Source organism: Leiobunum rupestre, chromosome 6 (genome assembly GCF_980474605.1).
Source record: "Leiobunum rupestre chromosome 6, qqLeiRupe1.1.hap1, whole genome shotgun sequence".
In the NCBI taxonomy this organism is placed as follows: domain Eukaryota; kingdom Metazoa; phylum Arthropoda; class Arachnida; order Opiliones; family Sclerosomatidae; genus Leiobunum; species Leiobunum rupestre.
Genome location: NC_143389.1, coordinates 68010971 through 68037044, shown reverse-complemented (window position 1 = coordinate 68037044; position 26074 = coordinate 68010971). Strand labels below are relative to the sequence as shown.

The 26074-nt window shown below is 39.7% G+C and overlaps 2 protein-coding genes across 2 annotated transcripts; one reads left to right on the top strand and one right to left on the bottom strand.

Annotated features, from left to right (window-relative positions):
• The first annotated feature begins 2667 nt into the window (after positions 1-2667).
• On the top strand, positions 2668-3518 carry LOC149943263 (uncharacterized). Its single transcript, XM_090177697.1, has 2 exons — positions 2668-2737; positions 2834-3518. Exons 1-2 carry the CDS (start codon positions 2690-2692, stop codon positions 3425-3427), a joined length of 642 nt encoding a protein of 213 aa, XP_090033823.1. The 5' UTR covers positions 2668-2689; the 3' UTR covers positions 3428-3518.
• Positions 3519-18182: 14664 nt separating this feature from the next.
• LOC149943262 (uncharacterized) lies at positions 18183-24581 on the bottom strand. Its single transcript, XM_090179602.1, has 3 exons — positions 24049-24581; positions 21595-23436; positions 18183-21078 (listed from the first exon to the last, which is right to left on the bottom strand). Exons 1-3 carry the CDS (start codon positions 24579-24581, stop codon positions 18183-18185), a joined length of 5271 nt encoding a protein of 1756 aa, XP_090035728.1.
• Positions 24582-26074: the final 1493 nt, after the last annotated feature.

Genomic DNA, 26074 nt, shown 5'->3' with positions numbered 1-26074 from the left:
TAATCTTATATTTAATTAAATATTTATAAATTATATTAATCTTATATTTAATTAAATATTTATAAATTATATTAATCTTATATTTAATTAAATATTTATAAATTATATTAATCTTATATTTAATTAAATATTTATAGATTATATTAATCTTATATTTAATTAAATATTTATAGATTATATTAATCTTATATTTAATTAAATATTTATAGATTATATTAATCTTATATTTAATTAAATATTTATAGATTATATTAATCTTATATTTAATTAAATATTTATAGATTATATTAATCTTATATTTAATTAAATATTTATAGATTATATTAATCTTATATTTAATTAAATATTTTAGTATTTTAATGTAAAATTTGATCATGATCAGGAATTGAACTCGGGTCGCATTGAAACAATGCGGATAGTTCACCGCCGAGCCATTGACTTCCTTAGGGAAAATATTAAAGTAAAGGAACAATTATGATAAGGCGGGTTTTTTTTGCTAAACGGATTAATACAATATCTGTATATATTGTTTATTGAACTTTGTTTGTTTATTCTTTGGTACGGTTTTTTGTTTTGTTTTAAATTTTTGTTAAATTCTTAACAAAATTTCGTTAAAACACAAAAAGTAGTTCATTGTTACCTTTTAATATCGCTTAGAAAAAAGGATAATTATTCAAAACTCCCGCGGAAACTATATCAAAGTAATAATATAGCGCCACCGTGTGGAGAACTATCAATCAAACCGGGTAAAAAATATAATCTCTTCAATTTTTCGAACTTTAGTCAAATCTCGACGGGTAAAAAAAACACAAAATAACAGTATATAAGGCCGTTGCCGTCAATATAGAAGATTTAGTCTTTCTTAGTTCTTGGCTGTCAGACGAACTACTACAGGACGGGATCCTGGTGTCGGTCAAAAGTTATGAGGTAACTTTGCGGTTTTAATTAGTATGTTTTGTCTTCGGTCAAGAAAAGAGATAAATTGTGTTTCGCGTTTGGAACGTGAGTGAATGGACTTCAGTGTATGAACAGTGCGTGTTTAAGACTGAAAGTGTTAAAGTAATTGTGAACTAACTCAAGTCAGCTGTAAGATAGAATTTATTGTTATTATTTTTTGAATTGGAATAACCTAATTATACCCTTGAAATCATCAACTCAACCTGTGAGGGTAATTAAGTAGATTGGAAGTAATTAGTAGAGAACAGCTCTCAGCTGTTAATTTAGACAGAGTTTATAGTTAGGTAGTTTGAATTTAGTTAAAATTACTCAGTATAATTTATGATATTTACTTAAGTGTAAGTGTTTTTTGGTTTATTTTTCAATCACGATGAACTAAGACAAATCTAGTCTTAGACACTTGAGTACCAGTTCTGTACAATTACGTAGAAGGGATATATATTGTTGGGTTATTGATGAAAGTTAAATCTAGAACTTTCCATAGACTGTTCTGAATAAAAATAAACATTTATAATTTTGCATAATTCTGGTTGCCATTTTATTTTCTAATCACTCGCCCACAACATTACAGTTCTGGCAATCCCGAATCAAATAAATTTTCGATATAACGGCGACGGGAAATTATTCTCGTAAATTTATCGCGCGGCCTTAGGGAATATTCTTTTACCAAATTTCGATAAACTATCGTCTAATTAAAATCGGCCCAATTCCGTTAAAATTATAAACCAAAAAGCGAACGGTCGTTATAATACCCTCTGTAGATATTTCTTTCATTAAAATTTGCTTCGTATTATATTTAACTGATAAACTTTTACTGTAAAAAGGGTTTAATTCAATTGTGCATTGTTATAGTACGTCTAACTCACTGTTGTAACTACTTAACTTATGATATTCTGAATAAATTAAAATTGGTCGTTTCGTCTCAATTATTTTAATTATAATTAAAATTTTATACCGGGTGGGATAGAACTGGGATAACATTGTTAACAAATAACTCTAAATTGTGGAGATATATCTTTAAGGGTTATCTCGAGAAATTAATACCACTAGGGACAATTCTTCCGAGGAGAGGTATATTTTGGCTTGCCAACTTGTTTAAATATATTATCGTTTTCATACGGTAACCAAATCCAAGAACGTTCAAAAGCCCTATGATTGTTAAATCTATTACCAGTTTCTCTTTGAATATACCAGGAGTAAATGAACCGAAGTTATCGAAATAGCGCTCAGAATCGGAGGGCGTTTTCCTTATGAAAATGATGAGAAAATATAGTAAAATAAAAGCTTTCCATCCCCGTATTTTGACGCGATAAATTGCACTTGGGAATTGTGGGTATAGATATTGTTATGTATAAAAAATGGTTTCATAAAAACCAAAACGTTTTGTTTTTCGGCCTAGGAGAGTGCAAAATTTCCAATTCGAGGTCAAAATGTAGCTTCATAAGGAAAACACCTCCAACATGGGGAGTATAGCAGTCTGATAACTTCGGTTCATTTACTTCTGAATAAACGTAATAAAAACTAAATGTTTAACACTCGTATTTCAATACGAAGGAATTAGACTTTAAACTACACAATTTTTAAAAGCTATGTAAAAAATAACTAAATTAAAAACATTTTTGTGATCAAATGGTATAAATAGGGATGTTTCCAATCCAGTATTACCAGTAACCGCTCGAACTTCCGCGATCATTTAAACGTTCCAGTCTCGCCAACAAATTAGAATCTCAAAATGCGTCGGCAAAGTATAATCGCTCTTTTCGTGTTGATGTGCTCAATGGTAAGATTTCTGTTCCTGTTTCATTAATTTACAAATGGATGCTCAGGAGTAGAAATAATGATTTCCAATAACCTGCAACTTTCTTTAACATCCAAGGTTATAGACCAGAAATACATCGAGAGTCCTTACGGCGTGGAAATTGCGGCTCCGATGCCCCTGGATGTCTCTCCGCCTTTGAGCACGATGCACCAGGAAATCAGACCGCTGGATTACTCCGTTATCGACATCCCTCAACCCATGGGGTCTTTGTCGCAACCCGAGGTCGAAATGCCGAAAGGAGCCCCCGAAGTCCACGATGTCCCGCACCCCGACCTCGCCTTTTCCGGAGACTTGTTGGTGGAGAAGAAGGTCGTGCTGAACATCCCGTCGCCTGTCATCGAAGCGCCTAAGCCCATCGTGCAGACCAAGGAAGTTTTCTTCAGAGTGCCGCAGTCCATCTTCGTCATCCCCAGCCCCGTCGTCCAGCACAAGCCCATGGTCTACAAGATCCCGCACACTCTCGTCGTACACCGACCGGAAGTCAATCTGCGGCAATTCCACGTGTCCATTCCTCAGCTGAAGGTCGTCAAGGGTTCGAAGTCCGCGTACACTCAACCCATTCCAGAGACGCGTGAGGTTGAGGAAGTCGTTGCGGAGCAGTTTCTCAATAAAGTGGCCCATGTCTCCAAGGTACTCAACGTGGGCGCTTAAATATCTTCCTTTTCTTCAAAGGATTCTTTGTAAATAATTATGTACATGTAAATAGATACATGCTTACTACGATAAATAAAATGGGTTTTAAATAAAATAAACTATATAATTCCATTAATTATGTGCGGGGGATGAGGCCTATTCCTTCCAGCGGCAGTTTTCGGAAGCTTACGTGTGGAACCTGGTGAAGCAGACGCTATTTTAACCGGGTTGCCATGCGTTTTCATCCTGAATCATTTCATATACAGGGTGTTTCAAATTGCTCGGTCAGACTATTTTTTCAAAAACTATTTAACGTACATTTTTGAAATTTTCATGGTGTTTAATTTTATTATAGATTTCTTCAATTGTTAAAGTAATAAAAAAAACTTTTATCGGTTTTGAAATATTTATATTTTCCCCGGTAGGTGGTACACCAAAATGTTCAATGAAAAGTTGTAGGGAACCTCCGAAAACGTCCAAATAAAGTTGGTTCGGACGAAATAGGTCTACTGAAAATGAGTTATGCGGTCAAGAAAAAAAGTTGGTACTAGGAGGCAAGGGCCCCGTGAGATGGCCAGCAAGATCTCCTCACCTAACTACGCTTGATTTTTTTATCTGGGGCTTCATTGGGGAACAAGTCTACCACACACCAGTTATGAGCCTGGACGACTTATTTCAAAGAATAGTTGAAGCTTGCCGACTTGTAACACCAGGTATGATTCGAAGCGCATTTCGTAATATGCTGTATCGTGCTGAAACCTGCATGGCCGCCGAGGGAGGTATTATTGAGCCATACCTTCATTAATTACAATTGTTAAGGTTTGTTTTGAATAAAGCAAGGTAACAGCTATTGCCTCCTAGTACCAACTTGTTTTTTATCTTGACCTAATACTTCATTTTAAGTAGACCTATTTCATCCGAACCAACTTTATTGGGACGTTTTCGGATGTTCCCTACAACTTTTCATTGAACATTTTGGTGTACTACCTACCGGTGGAAAAATAAACTTTCAAAACGATAAAAGTTATTCATTTTTTTTAATTTAACAATTGAAAAAATCTATAATAAAATTACACACCCTGAAAATTTAAAAAATGTACGTTAAATAGTTTTTGAGAACAATAGTCTGATCGAGCAATTGGAAACTCCCTGCAGAGAGAAAATTCCAGAGATAAAAATTTATAAAATATTTCGGCGGAGGCGCCACTGAGTGGTTATGACGGCAACTAAAGGGGCGTTTATTGAACCCTAGGATCTGTAACTGACCTTGAACAAATATGGTATTAGTTTCGGGGGGGGGGAGGAATTCGAGGAGCTAACCCCCAAAATTTATCTCTCTCAGGCGCTCGAGACACGTTTCAGACGTGAAACGTACCGTAAGAGATGTAAGAAACGTTAGATTCGGCAGTATAGATTCAGAGTGAAGTTGAGGTGATACACAGTATAGGCCGGTTGTAAAGGGCTGCCATACCGACCCTGACAAAGTTTCTAGTCATAGGTAGCATAGCGTTTTGTCTACTTAGAGAGAATGACCTACTTGCGGTAGAACCTACAGCAACAAAACGGGAAGCTAAGCAAAAATAAAACTAAACAAGTCGGCCCAGGAGGTAATATTAGTGCCACATCAGTGTATTCGAGTGGGCAAACCCATACACCCTTAGTAGACACAGGCGAACTAATACCAAAGCTGTTGAGGCTACGTGATTTCTTATCGTTTGATATATAAAATGCCATCCTAAGTTAAAGAGTGGCCACCGCCCACCCTCAGGATACCCGGGTGGGCAAACCAAATTAACCAATACAAAAGCTGTTGGGGCCATGTGATTTCCAATCGTTAGATAGACGGAAAGTATGAAAGGTGAAATAGGTAAGCAAAACACGACGAACATAATTCTTTTAAATTATTGAAATTAGTGGAAATATGATATAAAGAAATTCTTAAACTGGGATTCAAATGGGTTTATTTTAGGAAATTTATATCAAATATTTGGGTAGTTTAGGCACCAAAAGTCATGTAAATTCGCAAATTTATAAACAAAATACCCATGAATTTATTAACTTGTTTTTCTCGATATCTCTCCCCCATTAAGGGGGTTGGTCGGAGGGGGCGGAAATTAACGGCGCTGCGTGCGCGTCAAAGAGTTCTATCGACTGAGACCAACTGTTTTTTTTTCGGTCACTCTCCCTTTAAGGGGGTTGGTCGGAGGGGGCGGAAATTAACGGCACTGCGCGTTCTATCGTTTGATAGAAAAAGTACCATCCTAAGTTAAAGAGTTTAACGTATTATTATTAAATGGGGGGTCGAAATTGTGCCCCCTGTTTACCTGACTGACCTGAAACTGGCCATCAGTAAAAGTTGTGTAGCCCCACACTGTAATTCAAACTTCTCGCCACGCCCGTGTCACCCTTCGTGGAAATCCACTGGGGGGGGGGGGGGCGGCGAAGTTTGAGGTTAACTTGACCTTAAACGTCGTAAATATACGTAAAATAACGCGGAAGAAGGAACGACAATTGCGAAAACTTAACTAGCCAAATCCCCCCGCGTCGCCTTGGGTATTAGCCTAGCTGATTTATTATTAACGACTAGAAGTTCCGATAACATCTTGAAGAGTACGGCGTAGCTCGGTTGGTAAAGGCGTCGGTTATTGGAGATTACGCGGCTGGCAGCTATCTGGGTTTTGAATCTCGGTGGCGCCAATTGTATAAATTATATTAATAAATTATTTTTCGCAGCTCTATCTACCGTGTCGTTGCTTTCCACGCCAAACAAACTGCAAACAAACAACACTTAACGACATTCCGTCCATAGCAATAGTCCCACTTCGATATATATATCTCGATGTGGAACTAAAAAGGTAAAATTCCGATACTTTTGATAGCGTTAATTACCTCTGGTAAACCAGGCACGTTTTGCATTTTTGCTGGGTTAAGGCAGGGAACACTTAACAGAGGGAAAGGCAATGACCCGGCGGAGAGCGTCCGAAAATACCTTCTCGCTCGTTTCGAAACGCGCAGGCTTATTTTACCTTTGCGCATGCGCGCGCTTCGAATAAGTTACGTACTTATGTTGATATCGACGGTCACCTCGTTATTCGGACTTCGCGGTTCTCAAGGGCATCGTAACAGTCGTAACTGCTGACAATTTTGACAGCGCTAACTATGCCGGACTTCATCCTTCCACATGGAGAGGTCGGGAGAGCAGGGAACACTTAACACCTGGCGCAGTACGTCACTCGCGCCTGCGCTTTACGTTGTGCTGCCTTTCCCTCTGTTAAGTGATCCCTGGTTAAGGTTTATTATCGGTAATATATATTACGTAAAAACGTTTAATTTGGAATGCTGGGAGGAAATATGAAGTATGTAAATGTCTCCTGAGGTTTACATATTTATCCATGAACATTTATTTTAATTAAATATTACGTTTATAAGGTTTTTTTAAATTCACTTAAAAGCGCAAGTTCGGTACGTTACTTAATTACCTCAGTGACCAACTGGTGGCGTTGCTTCATCAACCGAGCGCACCGGGCGATCTTTTCCAAAGTGTTCTAAGATTGGCTAAATTCCAATATTCTCGTTTTGGTAACCCCCCCCCCCCCCCCCCCCCCCCTGTGGAAAGTGGTTCACATGCCGACTTGAACTGGCCAAATCTACTAATGCCTACATCTGGTATAAGGTACATGGAACTCACCGTTATTTAGTACGTTTTATGTTGTTCCATAAGTTTGTCACTTTGGGGAATATTTTACTGAGAGCTATAAGTGAGTTGCAGGCTAAGAAAGACAAAATATATAGTACAATCGGCGCAAGGATGCCTCAGATCGTTTCCGGTCATTCCACCGCGCGAAATTTGAATTTGGCCATTTTACGGTCAAATTCGAATTTTGCTCTTTTTGTCGTCTTTTAGCGCCATCTAGAGACCGAAATTGGAATCTTTATTTTTTAATTTCATAATTGTGGTGGCGAGCAAATTTAAAAGATAAGGCATTCCTATCATTCTTAAATTTAAAATAGTATGTATAATTATTTAATTTTGTAAATTTATTTCTACGTCTTACCAGTTAAATCGGCAGTTTCTTTTAAAATAGTTACCACGCTTTCTTGGGGGTAATGTTGTCTTAATGAGCTATAGACGTTTAAAATTATATTTTTATCTTTACCTGTTAACAAAAAACCTTTATCATGCTTTTTATAGAAACCTCTTGGCCTATTTAAAATATTTGGAGCTTCAATTATCGAACCTTCTTTAGCTGCATTCAGTAATGAAACTCATGACAACATGAAATTAAAAAATAGATTCCTATTTCGGTTCCTAGATGGCGCGAAAAAACGATGAAACTCACGAAATTTCAAATTGACCGTAAAGTGGTCAAATTTAAATTACTGGCGGTCGACTGGCCGGAAATGGTCTGAGGTATCCTTGCGCCGACTGTACTATATATTTTGTCTTTCTTAGCCTGCAACTGACTATAGTAACGAAGTGACGAGAGAAAAATCTCCCCCTAGTGAGGCGATGTCAAAGGCTACGTGTGAAGCTGGGGCAAGAGGACGCAAAAAGCAAATAAACCCATAATGCAGTCTGTCCTGTCATATGTTACATAATTACTCATAAGTGTGCCACTGTTTAACGTCTCTGTATTAAAGATTTAAAAGTGACCTTGTTTCACAGCCACCAACTAACGTCGCGTAAAACTGGTTTTAACCGTCATCGACTGGGAAGTGACGTGAATTACGTCATATCCTTGCATTGGAAAAAGTTATTTCTGGCACACTTATGCGTCGAGTTTGCAAGTTCTCTCCCCACTGGTTTAAGGGGTTTTTCCCCGAGCTCTTGTTGAGGTTAACGGTAGGGAGCTGTTGGCTCGCGTGGCATGAAGGGCTTGCCACCACCCTCCTACGCATTGTAACCCGGCCACCTGAACTAATGGCTTTAAAAGTCGCTTGATGACTTAGGCCTAAGGTTGTGCCTTGGGTATTAGCCTAGCTGATTATTATTATTAATTATGTTACATATGGTCCTGTAACTAGCTCTCAGTAAAACTTTAGCATGTGAAGAATAGGAAGTGTAACGATATTATACACTTATGGTTTAAATAAACCTTCGTAATGAGAGATTTGTCGATATCTAGCAAACAGAAACAGTTCTGGCGCCTTTACGTGTTAGTTTATATCTCTGTGCGTGATGCTAGCCTAACACGTTTTAGGGAAATTCATTTACCGATAGTAAACAACGAAAGAGCAAAAATGGAATTTCATGACACCGTAATGAAAAATATTTTTTTACTATTAGACAGGTTAAGCCAGCACCAGAAAACGTGTAGGTGGATCTTGTAGGAGGTGCAGGCTGTACACAAAAAGGTACCGGTTCCCCCTACACGATTTCTGGCGATGGCTTAACCTCTCTATTAGCGCTACAAGCCTACATTTTATCTAGTAATGTTATTTACTGGCAGATAATATTCTGAACGAAAACGTCTACGCTTTGGCGTACTTCGGGTGGAGGAGTCATGGTCCTCTCACAAGGAGACATCCCGAAGTGTAACCCACCGATTTTGTTCAAACTCGGGGGATTGGTAGACCTTCATGTATCATGAAAAATCCTAAAGGGAATTTATTCAATGGGCAACCATTTTGCCATGGCAACGAAAAATGTTTTTGACAACACAAAATATTAAGAGAAGATCCATTTTCAACAACTCAAAACCTAAAAATTGCAAACTTCGTTGAATATATATTTTTAACTATCAACTGTCTAATTAAATTCATAGTAAATGGCTCTGATTTAGTAATTTAACTAAAAATCAAAACATGGATTTTGGGAAATATTTGGCGTAAGGCCAGTTTAAGGCCTATGGTTTAAAAACGTTTATTCCCATTCGACCGAAATCCCATTCGACCGAAAGAATTTTAAAATGTAGCTCAATTGGCGGGGTGATTTGGTATTTTATTTATAAGGTATGTACTATCGAAGATCCATGTTTAGATTAGGTTAGGTTAGGTTAGGTTAGAGTTGGTTAAGTTTACTATTTCAGTTTCTTTTTATTAAGACGGAATAAATAATTATTATTGATGTATAAATACCCTCCTTTATTAGCTATCCGCTCCATTGCAAACGACTTCAGTAACTAAATTGAAAACATAGAAAAAGCCAATTTATATAGCAGCGTTCGGTCGAATGGGACTCATAAAAACCGCACGTTTCGGCGGAATTCGGTCGAATGGGACACCTCAAAAACCGCCTTCGGTCGAATGGGATTTCGGTCGAATGGGACTAAAGCGTTTAAAAAGAGTGTTTGGCGAGAAGTTCCGAACTTCCGACGGACAGAGATTTCCCTAGGTATTTTTGCGCTAAGCCGGGATACACGAAGAAATGAAAAGTGCTTAGACGAGGCTAAAACGATTATAATAAAAAGCTCATAGGACTGCAGATCGTTATTTCTATTTCGTTGTTATGTACCTTATTGTAGTAAAAATACTAGCGTTAAACCCATTTCGAGCCATTTAATTTAGTCTTTCATATGACCGTGTGTGTCTTTTATGGGCGAAAACTAATTTTTAGGAAATAGCGAGCAACTTCAAAATACAGTTTGGCTGTTATTGTATGAAAGATGTTGGTAGTATGGGGTAAAAGGTGTATTATTTTCGTCCCAAAGCGAGATAATAGTTTTGGCCTTTTGTAGTCGAAGTAGCCGTAAGCCGTAAGCCTACATATACTCAAATTTACTCGCTTAGAGATTTTAGATACGACCATATGTAACATAATTACTCATAAGTGTGCCAGAAATAACTTTCCAATGAGACCTTGTTGCAAGAATATGACGTATTTGACGTCACTTCCCAGTCGATGACGGTTTTATCGTCATCAAAACTAGTTCTGGCGGGGAGGGGAGGAAGTTAAAACCAGTTTTACGCGACGTTAGTCCGTATTTTCTTTGGTGGCTGTGGTCTCATTTAAATTTTTAATACAGAGATGTTTAACATAGGCACACTTATGAGTAATTATGTTACATATGATACGACCAAAAACCGTATCAACGATGGCACAACTTTTTCTAAGGAAATTTAAAATCAGGATGGAATAGAGTTGGGAAAAGGCTCAATATATATTTGGATTTTGGGGTCAATCTATCTGGTAGAGCGTCACATAATTGAACAAAAGTGTATATTACATCGATTTAAATATAATATATTTTAACGAATTGAAGTTTCTTTAAATAGCAAAGCAAATATCATATTATTTCGAAATATAGAAATTCTAAATTTGCCACCTTTAAGATTGAAATGTCTAGTTTTCCAACTCTGGAAAAAAAGTTGCTGGAATGCCCCCCCCCCCGGATCCCCCCCCCCCCTGCGTTGCCATGTGTACGCGTTTAAGCTGGCCATTACATTGAGACGCCCATGATAGTCATGTGGTTATTTCGCCTATAAATTGCAAGATGACTGGGCCCCTTTTAACACAAATGTATCAATATACACCTATGTTAAATAATTGAAATTGAAATTGAAAATTAAATTGATTTTGTCTCGTGACGGTGTGCGGGGCGATGGCAGCAAGAGATGATATACGAGCCCAAAAAGTTGGACAGTGAAAGCGGCCTGTCTGTGGCGTTAGATAATGTTTAAGGTGGGGCTTAGCTACGACGCGTACGAGCAAGCGCTTAAATAAATAAAATCCTCTCGGGAAGTCGCCAAGGAATAATATTTCCGAGAGCCAGGACCCGCAAGGTAATGTTTATATAGTGCTTGTGAAAATAATGGAAACTTTTCACCTGTAAACAGAACGTCGTGTTTTTGCCAAGACTTAATATATGTCAAAAAAGCTGGCTGGTTAAAAGGGAACGCTTGTTGCTGCCGTATAGGTTAAAAATTTCTATTATTTCAACAAGCACTATATTAACAGTGACTTGCAGGTCCTGGCTCTCGGAAATATTACTTCTTGGCGATTTACTGGGAGGATGATGAAACACCCAGAGACTAGCAAGCCCGTAGCCAGAAAAATTTCGATAAGGGGGCAGTAGCTTTTTGTGAGGGGCACATTTTTTTCGTTACCTAATTTCGAAAACTAACATAAGTGGCGCCGTGAAATGTTTTTGGTATTCAACAAAAAAAACTTGCTTTCTGAAGCAGACCATTCTACAACTTGTATTTTATTAAGAAATAGTTACCTATAAATAACGATCTAAACCTTGGACAAAAACAAGTGGTCCAAAAGGAAAATTTCAACGAATAGAAGTTTAAAAAACTAATAATGATAAAGGGGCAGATAATATTCTTTGAGGGGAATGGATTAAATTAAGGGGGCAGGTGAGGGCAAATAAAAATTTCATTTAAGGGGGCAACATTTATTTTTTAAAGGGGGGCATTGCCCCAGAATGCCCCCCCCCCGTGGCTACGGGCCTGGAGACTAGTAACCGCTCACGTTCCCTATCCTCAGCCACGTAGTGTTTATTGGATGCCGAAACATATTATCTTTTAAAAGTCATAATTAAACTAATATTTTACTTTTTATATAATCAGTATTTCGAATGTATTCTTTTCGCCCATGAATATCGAACTGCATTACCTAGTAGCTACTTTGCCCAGTGGCGTAGCTAGGGGGGGGGTTGGTTCGCCCTGGGTGCCACCCGTTTGGGCGTGACATCCGACCTTAAAAAAAAACTTACACAAGCTAGAGACTAGTAATTAGCACACCATGATATTCACCCCGGGTGTCACCCCATGCTATGATATCCGCCCTGGGTGTCACCCCATGCTATGATATCCGCCCCGGGTGTCACCCATGCTAGCTACGCCACTGACCTTGGCTACGATGGGAGAGGCTCAAAAATTGTTTGGATGGGCAACTTTTTGGAACTTGGCTAGTTTCTTTTTGATTGAATTAAAATAGGCCAAAATATTAACAGCAAATACCTTTATTTATGATTATCATCTGTTTTTGTAGTAGTTGAGGCTTAAGTGATATGTAGTTGAAGTATTCTTCTAACAATTACCAGTACTTTTGTTGTCCAGTTAAAATGCACAATCCCGGACACGTATCGTGGACAGTGACGGCGATACCGTGGGGGCTCTGGGGCTACAGCCCCCACAGGGAAAAACAAACGAGGGCAGAGCCCACACAGAAATAAAATTGAGGAAAAATGCAAAAATATTATCTCACTGCCTTTATTTCGAATTCAGTCTTTTTACAGAAGTTATTTTGAGATTGCAGATGCGAGTAGCATTAAGATGATAAAACCGTAAAATTTATTTCGATAGATTCGTCCAAACAGAAAATCGCCCCGTCGTGTACCCCATTTTTCCTAAAATATCTTCGCAAAGTATGTGTCAAGAAAGGCATAATTATCTAGCCATGTACGCAGATATTTTTCTAAAGATATCGACTTAACTTTTATTATCATTGTATTCCATGACGGCAGTGGCGTAGCTGAGAACTCAGAGGCCCCCCCGCAAAAATCTCTATGAGGCCCCCCTTTTTAATTTTTTTATGGTTAGCGCCCCCCCCCCCCGAAGCTCGAGGCCCCCCCTTCAAGCTCGAGGCCCCCCCGCACCGCGGGCCCTGCGGACCATCAGCTACGCCACTGCATGACGGATGAGATATTAGAAAGAACACTTTTAAAAAAAATGTATAAATTTAGAGCTGTACATTTTCTTGCTTAAATTTTAAGTATATGAATTTTTGGTCAAAAAGGTTATGGCCCGGGCCCCCACAGAAATGTTTTCCGAGTAAGGGCTAAAAATAGCTTTATCGCGTGCAAATTACGTTCATACAAGTTTCCCTTGCACGTTTTCCAAGGGAGCTTAACAAGAAGATAAATTAACTCTTAAAGTTATCCAAGTAGCTGGCTTCGCTATAGTTTCGGATAACTAAAAACAACTGAGTTTTAAATACAATTACACAAGTCTTTAAATGCGGCATTTACGGTGACCTTATTCCTAAAGACTTTTCGCATTAAAATGTAATTTCAAAATGTACGTTAATGATTTTCGACACGCATTCGCGTTTGAAGAGTTTTTGAGTTTAAAAATAAAAGTCAGTTCTTACTCACTTGGCTATTTCCTAAAGAGGTTCCAATTTAGTTAAGTTAAAAGTGTTCGTTTCGAAATAATTTGATGGTATTTCGCTTTCAGCTTAGGACTGTCGTGGAGGTTTAAACTAATCCGTTTGACGCATCAAAATCAATTATTTTACACCGAAAATCCGAAACGACAAACTTGATTTCTTGCCCAGGGATCCGCTGTAATTATGAAGTCTTCTTTCAGGCGTTTACGGCACCGAAATTGACTCCGTTTCATTTCCCACCGAAACAATTTCTGCAAATGTTTCAAGGCGATCAACAAGCGTAATTTCAAAATCGATCAATATTTCGAGCAACACCGAAAAGGTAATGCTTAAGTACGGATTTCTAGGCGTTTAGATCTTTTAAAAATGACATGTTGGTTTATGTAAAATCTGAAATGTTTCCGATGCTATCTAACAACATTTTGTATCGATCACGAAAAGAGCAAATAATAATTCTACCGACAAACGAAGTTTGACACGCACGAACTATAGTCGTGTTGTATCCCAAAATACGATTAAAAAAGGAATACGTATAGTTTTATTATATAGCTTCGTAAATTGAAAAAAAAAAAAAAACATGTACGAATATCATTTTGAATTGTTCCATTATTTTGCTATTTCGCTAGACTAAATTTTATCTTCGAATACTGTCTACACCATAAGTAACATAATAAAGTATGACAATTAGGAAAAAGTATCTCTGAATTAATTTTAAAATTTATTGAGCAATCAAGATTTAATTTATCAGAAAGTGTCTAAATATGCCCAAGAAAATAGAATTAAGCTTATCACGTTAAGTCATATGACGACGATATAGAAAGGCTCGCCTGTAGCGCCAAATTGAATCGGCGGAAAAATTCGTTCTGGCTTTTTACTTTGATTTAATTTCAATTATGATTATATGGTTCCCGAGCGGCATGAACAGAGAATAGGGATTTGGAAGCCTGACGTCACGCCGTACCTTTGGCTATGGCCGCCATGCTGGTAATCTTTTTTTCCAATTTGAAAAAGCATGGGTGACGTTCTATGTATGTCATGCTGCCAAGTCCCTATAGAGAGTTTCAGCAAACCCATTTCTAGGCGTTTATGCGAACGTCTGCAACGTTAAGGAGATTGGTAGAGGTTCGCGTAAATGCCTAGAAATGGGTTTGCTGAAACTCTCTATGTTTGCCTCATGATTAATGGTAGAAAAACCCCGCCTTTGTAACGGCCGCCATGAAATTAATTTAACGAGGCAAAATAATCACGTGACCGCCATGAGCGTCTTATTGTCATGGTCGACCTATACGCGTAACCATGGCAACAAACACAATAGAGACGACTCGGGCCCCCGATTGTGTCGGGCTTTTTATGCCCGACCCGGCCCGAGGTCGGGCAGAAATAAATTTTAATTTTTACGGGTAGGGTCGGGTCGGGCAAATTTAATTTTTACGGGTCGGGTCGGGTCGGGCAAATTTAATTTTGGAAAATTTCGGGTCGGGCCGGGTCGGGCTAGTTTTCAATCGGGTCCGGGTCGGGCCGGGTTTTTTATATTTTAAAATTAAATGGACCGGGTCGGGCCGGGCCAATTTTCAAAAGGGCCGGGCTTCTAAAAGGCCCGGCCCGACCCGACCCTTACCCGCGACTGCGTACTGCGTAGGTCATGTGAAATGTTTCGGCCCTTCGGGTGTTGTACGAAGAGAGATAGACTAATGAGTTCTGCGAGCAGCGCGACTAGCGTCTATTTCAAGGTCGTCTCAGTCGTCCGATTCGCCTAAACTTCTCTTACGTTTCGTTTTGGTTTTACTTTCGATTTCACGGCGTTAAATTGTGTCTCGAAGTACTTTGAAAAAATATAGCTAAAAGAATCCTCGATACTGGGGCTCGATTCTGAGGCTATCGTTAAGCTAGCGACAAAAATTCTGGCGATAGGCGAAACGACAATATGTAAGCGACAATTTATTAACGGGAATGAAATTGGTATTCTAAGACGTGTCTCGTTACGGCAGTGTTATGAGAGAGAGGCTAACGACAGAAATTTTTAGTCACGTGCTATCGCTCTAGCTAGAGCCTATAGCGACGCGTCGTTTTATCAGTTGTTTCGTTCATACTTCATAGCAGCAGACGGTATTAATGTTTTATTCTACAGAGGTTAGGCTTAAGTTGTAAGCCTCGCTTACCACTAGCGCGCGCGATGACGCGTTTCTCTGCTTTGACACAAACATAATGTTTTCACACGCGTAAAGAAAAATACATTATGATGAAGAAGAAAAAGTGTTCATTGTGAATAATAAATGTACAAAAAATTCCTAGTTGAGTATTTGGTAAATATTTTCATCTTACTTCACCGAAATTCATTGGAACCGATGCTTTTAAAAACATAATCAAATGGTAAAAGTAACTGTTTGTTGTTATTACAACACCCGAGGGGAATAATTTATTAGTGTTATAATTTACTTGACTATGGTATTTTTAGATATATTAATCTAGTAAGTTAATAAAAGTTTTTAATATTTACTGGTATTGCCAGTGTATTGGTTTCTGATAAACTCTCACCAAGCCTATCACCATGAGTATACGTGAGTTATTTTTTACCGTAAATAAACGCTTAAATCTATACTCAACTTACTCAAATGCTTGAGCTCGATATCGCATTACTTTTTGAAGTTATAAATCACGATTATTTTCAATTTCCTGTGCTAAATCTCAAATTTCATGTCTCAAAAATATCGCCATCTTCAAAAAGAATTGTCGCCCGTGGCTCTAACTACAACTTTTTTTGTCGTTAGAATTAACGATAATTTTAGGTTTCTTCTGACGACAATTTTAGGTTTCTTCTGACGACAATTTTAGGTTTCTTCTGACGACAATTTTAGGTTTCTTCTGACGACAATTTTAGGTTTCTTCTGACGACAATTTTAGGTTTCTTCTGACGACAATTTTAGGTTTCTTCTGACGACAATTTTAGGTTTCTTCTGACGACAATTTTAGGTTTCTTCTGACGACAGTTTTAGGTTTCTTCTGACGACAATTTTAGGTTTCTTCTGACGACAATTTTCCTAACGAGAGCCTTAGAATTGCATTTTTTCTCGCTAGCGACAATTTTCAAAGTTAACGAGGATTTTCTCCCGTTAACTTCCTTACCGATAATCTCAGAATCGAGCCCCTGTATTCCGAGAGGCTAACCACTCTCTGAAAATCTGTACACCGATTACCAATGATGAGTACAGCCTTTGGTAGTGCTAAATCTGTACTCATTTACGTAATCATTTTAGTGCAGTCAAAGGTACAGGGTTGCACACCGATTACGGGGACTGGTTAGCCCCTCGCTGTATTCCCGCGTCACAAACGAGTGACGAACGTGTATTTTCCAGCACGGGACTGACACTTGGTCCTCGAAGAACGAATTTAAAAGTTCAACTCTTTCGCAACTAACTGTTCTTTACAAAAATTGTTTAAATAAATAAATGCCTCTTGTTATATTTTGTATTGCATATCTACATCTACGCTATATAATAAAATAAAAAAAGCTTCATGCTATGGGTTGCGGCGGTTCTTCGGGTCTTATCGGGTTTCCTGATCGGGTCGGGTTTTCGGGAATTATCTGGTTTTCGGGTCTTGTCGGGTTTTCGGGAATTATCTGGTTTTCGGGTCTTGTCGGGTTTTCGGGAATTATCTGGTTTTCGGGTCTTGTCGGGTTTTCGGGAATTATCTGGTTTTCGGGTCTTGTCGGGTTTTCGGGAATTATCTGGTTTTCGGGTCTTGTCGGGTTTTCGGGAATTATCTGGTTTTCGGGTCTTGTCGGGTTTTCGGGAATTATCTGGTTTTCGGGTCTTGTCGGGTTTTCGGGAATTATCTGGTTTTCGGGTCTTGTCGGGTTTTCGGGAATTATCTGGTTTTCGGGTCTTGTCGGGTTTTCGGGAATTATCTGGTTTTCGGGTCTTGTCGGGTTTTCGGGAATTATCTGGTTTTCGGGTCTTGTCGGGTTTTCGGGAATTATCTGGTTTTCGGGTCTTGTCGGGTTTTCGGGAATTATCTGGTTTTCGGGTCTTGTCGGTGAAGATTTTCGGTTTATTTCTTCCCGTAACAATTTTAATTTTTAGGAGAGCGTTTGATTTTAGCGAATCGGACTGAAACAATCCACTAAACTATCGTTTGATCGAATTGGTGAAATAACTAGTGAAACAGAGTCTATTTAAAACCGAGAAATATCGCTTTATTTTTGAGGACCTTTATTTTTTACAAGGTGAACGCTTTTGCGTCCGAAAAATCAATGCCTTAGTTTTCTTCGTTTTACAGTGGTTCTTTTCCATTGAATGCCAGAAGATACCGTTTAAACCCCACTCGTTCGCTTTCCGCTCCCCCCCAAGAGATAACACTTAACACGTGTCTTGGGCCTTCTAGAAAAGGAGCGTCCGCGAACAAAGTGGGGGTCCCCGGTCTCATCTGGCAGCCATTACAAAGGCTTGTCGAAACTCGACAACGTATACGAAATATCATTAACGACAGAAAAAACATGTTTAAATTACAAAATACATTTTAAGAAATCTTTTATTTTTATCCTTTTAACATTTAGTTTTAAAAACATTTAATTCTTATTTTTAACCTTCCACATAGTTTTAAGTTTCTTAACACTCCCCCCTGGTAATATGAGTTTCATATATAAGAAGGAGTATTACCAAAAAACAATTTGTAATCAGTACGATTTTTACCGTACATTTTTTTTTTATTTTTTTTTTATTTTGCTATTTCCAAGTTACACAGATGTTGCACAGATCTTTTTATGTGATTTCCATTTGGTGTTTTTAAAATACATGCCCTGTTTTTTTTGTCCCGACCCAGAATTATTTCGCTAACAAGGCCGAGTTTCCACATGTGTCGAGGAATTTTATCCTCATGAATAAGTACCACGTCTCCTACCTTGAAGGACATATCGTTTTTTGGGGATGCCGAATGGTGGGCTGACCTCAGTTCTCTTACGTACTCCCGACGCCATCGTCTCCATAAGTTATTCATTATTGTTTCTCTGTATCGTATTCGTTGTTTATACTCCCTTTGAGATTTGGGCAGTTTTTCGTTTTTATAAGCTAAAGGGGGCAAAGAAGTAATTCTTCGTCCAATCAAGAAATGCGATGGTGTCAAGGGTACGGGTTCGTTTGAATCATTGTAAATAAAGGTTATTGGTCTCGAATTTATGAGTCCTTCAGTTTCTTTGAGAACAGTTTCCATTTCGGAATACGACAATGAGGCACGCCCCAATATTTTTTTTAATGACGTTTTAACGGAACGAATTAATCGTTCCCAGAATCCACCATGCCAAGCACTTCTTTCAATTATAAACTTCCAAGTTATTCCCCGGGAGCCAAAATATTCCCTAATTTCCGCATTGTTGATACGTTCCCATATTATTTTCAGATCAGTGTTTGCCTTTTTAAACGTGGCCGCGTTGTCCGAGTACACCGTAACCGGAACCCCCCTTTGAGCAATCACGCGCCTAAACGCCAATATGAACTCCGCAGTAGAGAGATTTGGGATTAGCTCGAGGTGAACAGCGCGAGTCACGGCGCAAGTTGCGAGACATATGTACGACTTTTCCATTTTTTCCCCAACTTTAATCATTATAGGGCCACCGAAATCAAAGCCTACTATCGAAAAAGGTGGTGTCTCCTCGATTCTATCCCTGGGCAGGGGAGCAGTTTCTCTATCGCCCAGTTTAGCGTTTAATCTTTTGCATTTTAGGCAACCTTTGACGATTGTTCTAGCAAGTTGGCGACCCGCTGGGATCCAATATTGTTCTCTAATTTGCGTAATTGTATCATTTATTCCCCCGTGGAGCACTTGGTTATGGCTTCTTATCATTAATTGCTTGGTAAAGAGTATATTTTTACTTAATATAATTGGGTGCTTCTCGGCGTAGGATAAGGAATTTGATTCGCCTAACCGCCCGCCTATGCAAATTAGTCCATTCTTACTTAGCATCGGTTTTAATGTCGCGATTTGTGATTTTCCGTGTACTGTTTTGTTAATTTGTAACGATTCTAATTCTTTCCCAAACTCTTGTTTTTGTAAGTCTCTTACCCAAAGTAACTCCGACCGCTGCATTTCGTTTGATATTATAGGCCCTAGTATTTTATTTTCTTTGTTTTTTGGTTTAGAATTGTGAGCGAACCTAAATAAGTAGGCGGTTATTCTCAAGTTTTTGTTTAACGAACAATGTCTTTCTAATTTTACTACGTACTGCACCCCCGTTGGTTTAGTGACGTTTACGGCTAGCGCGAATTTTTTTCTTTCCGCTTCAACTATATTTGTATCCGCCGGAGGCCTTTCCCTGGGCAATTTTTCACTCGCTTCTTTTAAAAATGCCGGTCCCGTCCACCAAGTGACCGACGTGGCTAGATCCTTGCCCTTGACTCCCCGCGTAGCTAGGTCGGCGGGATTTTTAACCCCTGGACAATGGCCCCACTGTCTACTTTTCGACAGAGTTTGAATTTCTATCACTCGATTGGAGACGAAAGGTTTCCAATCTTTTTTGCTGCCCGAAATCCAATGAAGCGCGATAGTGGAGTCCGTCCAATAATAGGTTTCAGTTATATCCCGCTGAAAAGCGTTTTTTACATAATTCGTCAACCTAGCGCCTAACAAACAACCCATTAGTTCCAATTTTGGAAGTGTCAATCCTGACTTCAATTGTTTTAAAGGAGTAACTCTTGATTTCGAAGCTATTAATTCGACCCCAAACTCGCTCGTTTCTGTCTCATATCTTATATAAACCGTCGTCGCGTATGCCTTTAATGAAGCGTCGCAAAAGCAATGTAACTCGTATTTTTCCGCAGTTTCTCGCGTTTTAGAAAAATAATAGCGGTTTACCCTGACGTTGTTTATGTCTGTCAATTCGGAAAGCCATTTTTCGAATTGATTTCCTAATTCCATTGGAAGCTCCGTATCCCATTCCATGTTTGGATTAGAATTCCACAAGCTTTGAAATAACATCTTTCCCCGAATTGTAAATGCGCCTAAAATACCCATTGGATCGAAAATCTGCGACACAATCCCTAGTACATTGCGTTTCGTTTTCTTTAGGTTTAGGGCTGATTCGGATAATTTTGTGAAATCAAACGAAAACATATCGCTTTCCGGGTCCCATATTAACCCCAATATTTGAGTCGCGCCCCTTTCGCCCTTTTTATCAAACATTTCGGTTTCTCCGGGCAGGGAATGATTGTCCCAAAGTACTCTTAATTCTGGGGAATTTGTTTCCCATTTTCGTAGCCGCATTCCAGCTTTGTTTAGAGTTGTAGCCGCGCCTACTGATATTTCGTAGGCTTCGATGGTAGATTTTCCCCCACTCAAAAAATCGTCAACGTATAATTCGTTTTCAAGCTTTTCTTTAACTCTTGGATCTACATCTTTTGTTTCATGCAGGTGAAATTTAATCGTACAGGCTAGTAGAAAAGGTGAGGCTGAGATTCCAAAGGGTACCCTAGCCATCCGTAAAACTAAAAAGTTTTTTAGATCTAATTTTTTGTTTTCTTCCCGTACCCATAGAAACCTGACCGCGTCTTTATCTGAAGGGCTCAAACGGACTTGCAAGAAAGCCTTTTCAATGTCGGCAACCACTGCTATTTTATTCGTTCTAAATTTTAAAATTAACGAAAGTAGTTCAGGGTTTAAATTGGGTCCGGGTGCGATGCAATCATTCAGTGAGGGGCATCCCGTTGCGTGCGAAGACGCGTCGAATACTACACGTAGTTTTGTTGTGGCTGCGTTTTCGCGCACAACCCCTTGGTGTGGAAGGTAGAATGTGCCTGGGTGGTTAGTTTCTTTTTCTTTTGTTGGCACTATTTCAGCGATACCCGTTTCTAAATGGTCTTCAACCACCCTTTTATACTCTTTATAGTAAGCCGGGTCCCTTAGAAACCTTCTGACTAACCCCTGCATCCTTTTTTTTGCGACGGAGAAATTATCTGGAAGGGCTTTCCTATCGACACGCCACGGGAAGCTTACAGTATATCTGCCTGCCTCGAATTTTGAATTTTTATAAAAGGTATTGACTCATTCATTCAACTCCTGGCTATTAATACCAAGGCTTTCTAGATCCCAAAACGACTTTAGCGTATCGTTTACCATTTTGAGTCCAAACGAAACTAACATTGAGGATACTGACGTGACATTACTGTCATATAGTTGATTTCCTACTACCCCCTGTAGTGTCCATCCTAATTTTGTTTCGACGGCTACCATGTTTTCTCCTAACCTCTCGATCTGACCGGACGCTAATTTCCAATAAAAATCGCTACCCACTAGTATGTCTAAAACGTCACCGGAGTTCCCTTTCCCATCCGCTATTTGCAGCCCTTTTGACTTCATCAACCTTTTTACTTCCGCGCAATCCATTCTTTCTATTGCGTGGCAAATAAAGGGAACCTCAACTGCCCTAATCTCCACACTCACGCCGGGGTTTTCACGATTTTCTAACCTTAATTTTACGATTTTGCAAGTGCGCTTCTCTGGGACTTTATTACCAAAGGCGTATACGTATAATTCTCTTTTTCCTAAAACTGGAAGGTTCAACCTTTTGGAAACACTCTCTTTTACGAATGTCCCCTGACTCCCCCCATCGAGAAGACACCTCACCACGTCATTATTCTCTAGTTTGAAGGGGTTTTTTGCCACCGCCAATGCCGTTTGAAGATAAACTACCGCTTCGGCATCTCTCGCGCTTTCCCCGCCTATTGTTGTCGCTATAGACGCTACATTCGTTTCGCTATGGCCACCGGTCCCCTTTTTAGCATTCACTGGATTTTCGTGACAAACGGCGTAATTATGTTTTTGTCGACATTTTTTGCACGCCGTAAACTTTGACCGGCATGCTCTACCCACGTGGCCAAAGCGCAAACAATTATAACACCTATTGCTTTCTCTAACCATTGACCTTTTTTGTTCTAAGGTGTGGTTTGTACAGTTTATACTTTTGTGGGTCTCACTTTTGCAAAATATGCAATACTGATTTTCGCTCGTCCGAATGACTTGATTAGCGAGCGCTATCGCGTTGCGGGTTGCGCCTCTTTTCCAATTTTTGTTCATATCATTCCCGCGGTTATCCGCCTTATACCTTTTTACGTGGGTCGCGAGTGCCATCGCGGATGGCGTTGCGTTTCTCTTTCTGTTTTGATGTCTGTCGGTCTCGTGATTGTCCACTCTTGACCTCTTACCCCCCAACATCACTGCCATCTCTCTACTCTCAATTTGACCTCGCAAAAAGTTTATTAGCTCATCCGCGTCCCACTGTTCACCTGGATTAACGGGTTTTCTTTGTAAACAGTAAGCCGTTCTGATTTCTATGGGCAAACATTTTAATAATTCAGGAACGAGAAACGTCGCTCTATCGGCGATCTTAAAACCCAAAACCTTTAAGCTTCTTAAATTGGTTTGACAAGTGCTTAGCAGGCGGCGTAACCCTTTAATATCATTTTGATCGTTAACTGGCTGAATTTGTTTTAACTTATCCATGTGGGTATGGATAGCTATTTGATTTTTATCGAACGTTTCTTTTAAAATCTGAACGGCTTCATCATATGAAGCTTCATTCTCAACTAAACCATCAACTGCTCTAAGAGCTTCCCCTTCTAAATAAGAAGTCAGATAGATAAATTTTTCTATTTTACTTAACCTCGGATGATTCCCGATGGTAGCGCTGAATCGGCTCCAGAAGTTATTCCATTTTGTATATTCTCCGTTGTATTTCGAGATGATTAGTGGTGGAAGCCTAACTTCCGGAAACGGAATGTTCGGCGCGTAGTTTGTGGAAGTGTTCTGCTGATAATTAGTTGGATTGTTCATAGATGAAAAGTTTTGTCTTTTAGCTGCGGACACGTTTTGCGTTCCCTCGTAGGATGTAGATCCACCGGGAGGTACGAAAATGTTCAAGGTAGATTGAGATCCCTCGCTGCTTGCCCGGACGGGGGCCCCTCTTTCTTGCGGCAATAGTCCTCTGTTTGACGGCAGGAGGGATAGGTAACTTGACGATAGTTCCGCATTTGGCGGCTCTGGTAACCCATTGTTTATTGAGTCCAGATCGTTATTTTGCTGTGGCTCTGATAACCCATTGTTTATTGGGATCAGAGTTTGGTTTCGTGGTGACTCTGGTAACCCATTATTTATTGGGACCAGAGAGTTATTTTGAGTCGGCTCTGGCCCATTGTTTATTGGGACCAGAGCGTTGTTTTGATGCGGCTCTGGCCCATTGTTTACTGGGACCAGAGCGCTGTTTTGAGGCGGCTCTGGCCCATTGTTTACTGGGACCAGAGCTCTGTTTTGATGCGGCTCTGGCCCATTGTTTACTGGGACCAGAGCGCTGTTTTGAGGTAGCTCTGGCCCATTGTTTACTGGGACCAGAGCTCTGTTTTGATGCGGCTCTGGCCCATCGTTTATTGGGACCAGAGCGTTGTTTTGAAGCCGCTCTGGCCCATTGTTTATTGGGACCAGAGCGTTGTTTTGAGGCTGCTCTGGCCCATCGTTTACTGGGACCAGAGCGTTGTTTTGAAGCCGCTCTGGCCCATTGTTTATTGGGACCAGAGCGTTGTTTTGAGGCGGCTGCGGTAACCCATTGTTTATTGGGATATCATTATTTTTGGACGTCTGGACTCCGTTATTTTGCGGAAGCCAGACGTTAGCCGCTGCTGCTCTTTTGTTTCGGAGCACCCTGTTGAGTTTCAGCTTCAATGCATGGATGTTTTCCATGTAAATGATCGCGTCGTCGGTTTCCTTTTCGAGTTCATCTTCATCGTCGATGAGCGGCTCCAACGTTTCGTCGCAGGTTTTCAATTCCTTTTCCTTCTCCAATAAAAGGATTAATTCATCCTCATACACTTCTATTGGTGTCGCGTCTTCGTTATTTAAGAGGTCATCTAGCTTCGTAATTTTTCTCACCACAGCTGATCGTGCACTTCTTCGTAAAGCCTTGGCTATCTTTACTGGATCTTTCAATATTTTCCTTGAAACTTCACCTTGGTTGTCGGCGTTTTTGATAACATTGTCGGCGTTATCGGAAGTCTCTTGTCTGGCATATTTGATCGCTGGTGCGTCCTCGTCGATTCCCTTTTCGGCAGGTTCATCTTCGGAACTCGAAGAAGACATCTGCTGTCACTAACGTATTTCACAAACTTATTTAAACACAATTACCGTTTCGTATTCCCGGGTTTCAGCACCATGAAGATTTTCGGTTTATTTCTTCCCGTAACAATTTTAATTTTTAGGAGAGCGTTTGATTTTAGCGAATCGGACTGAAACAATCCACTAAACTATCGTTTGATCGAATTGGTGAAATAACTAGTGAAACAGAGTCTATTTAAAACCGAGAAATATCGCTTTATTTTTGAGGACCTTTATTTTTTACAAGGTGAACGCTTTTGCGTCCGAAAAATCAATGCCTTAGTTTTCTTCGTTTTACAGTGGTTCTTTTCCATTGAATGCCAGAAGATACCGTTTAAACCCCACTCGTTCGCTTTCCGCTCCCCCCCAAGAGATAACACTTAACACGTGTCTTGGGCCTTCTAGAAAAGGAGCGTCCGCGAACAAAGTGGGGGTCCCCGGTCTCATCTGGCAGCCATTACAAAGGCTTGTCGAAACTCGACAACGTATACGAAATATCATTAACGACAGAAAAAACATGTTTAAATTACAAAATACATTTTAAGAAATCTTTTATTTTTATCCTTTTAACATTTAGTTTTAAAAACATTTAATTCTTATTTTTAACCTTCCACATAGTTTTAAGTTTCTTAACAGTCGGGTTTTCGGGAATTATCTGGTTTTCGGGTCTTGTCGGGTTTTCGGGAATTATCTGGTTTTCGGGTCTTGTCGGGTTTTCGGGAATTATCTGGTTTTCGGGTCTTGTCGGGTTTTCGGGAATTATCTGGTTTTCTGGTCTTGTCGGGTTTTCGGGAATTATCTGGTTTTCGGGTCTTGTCGGGTTTTCGGGAATTATCTGGTTTTCGGGTCTTGTCGGGTTTTCGGGAATTATCTGGTTTTCGGGAATTATCTGGTTTTCGGGTCTTGTCGGGTTTTCGGGAATTATCTGGTTTTCGGGTCTTGTCGGGTTTTCGGGAATTATCTGGTTTTCGGGTCTTGTCGGGTTTTCGGGAATTATCTGGTTTTCGGGTCTTGTCGGGTTTTCGGGAATTATCTGGTTTTCGGGTCTTGTCGGGTTTTCGGGAATTATCTGGTTTTCGGGTCTTGTCGGGTTTTCGGGAATTATCTGGTTTTCGGGTCTTGTCGGGTTTCCGGGAATTATCTGGTTTTCGGGTCTTGTCGGGTTTTCGGGAATTATCTGGTTTTCGGGTCTTGTCGGGTTTCCGGGCCGGGCCGGGCAAAATCGATTTTTTAATTTATCGGGTCGGGTCGGGTCGGGCAAAAATTATTTTCATTTTTTACGGGTCGGGTCGGGTCGGGCAAAATTTAATTTGAAAAATTTCGGGTCGGGTCGGGTCGGGCAAAATTTTATTTGAAAAATTTCGGGTCGGGTCGGGTCGGGCAAAATTTTATTTTAATTATTTCGGGTCGGGTCGGATCGGGCAAAATTTATTTTAACGTTTTTCGGGTCGGGTCGGGTCGGGCCGAAAAAAAAGTGG

What these genes read in the sequence shown, in the direction of transcription:
- LOC149943263 (XM_090177697.1), top strand. Translation starts at nt 2,690, where the DNA reads ATGCGTCGGCAAAGTATAATCGCTCTTTTCGTGTTGATGTGCTCAATG. An exon ending in TCGTGTTGATGTGCTCAATG is followed by an intron (nt 2,738 to 2,833) that starts GTAAGATTTCTG and finishes TTAACATCCAAG; the next exon opens with GTTATAGACCAGAAATACAT.
- LOC149943262 (XM_090179602.1), bottom strand. Translation starts at nt 24,581, where the DNA reads ATGTCTTCTTCGAGTTCCGAAGATGAACCTGCCGAAAAGGGAATCGAC. An exon ending in GATATCCCAATAAACAATGG is followed by an intron (nt 23,437 to 24,048) that starts GTTACCGCAGCC and finishes GCCGTCAAACAG; the next exon opens with AGGACTATTGCCGCAAGAAA. An exon ending in GTCACGTCAGTATCCTCAAT is followed by an intron (nt 21,079 to 21,594) that starts GTTAGTTTCGTT and finishes TTTAAAATTTAG; the next exon opens with AACGAATAAAATAGCAGTGG.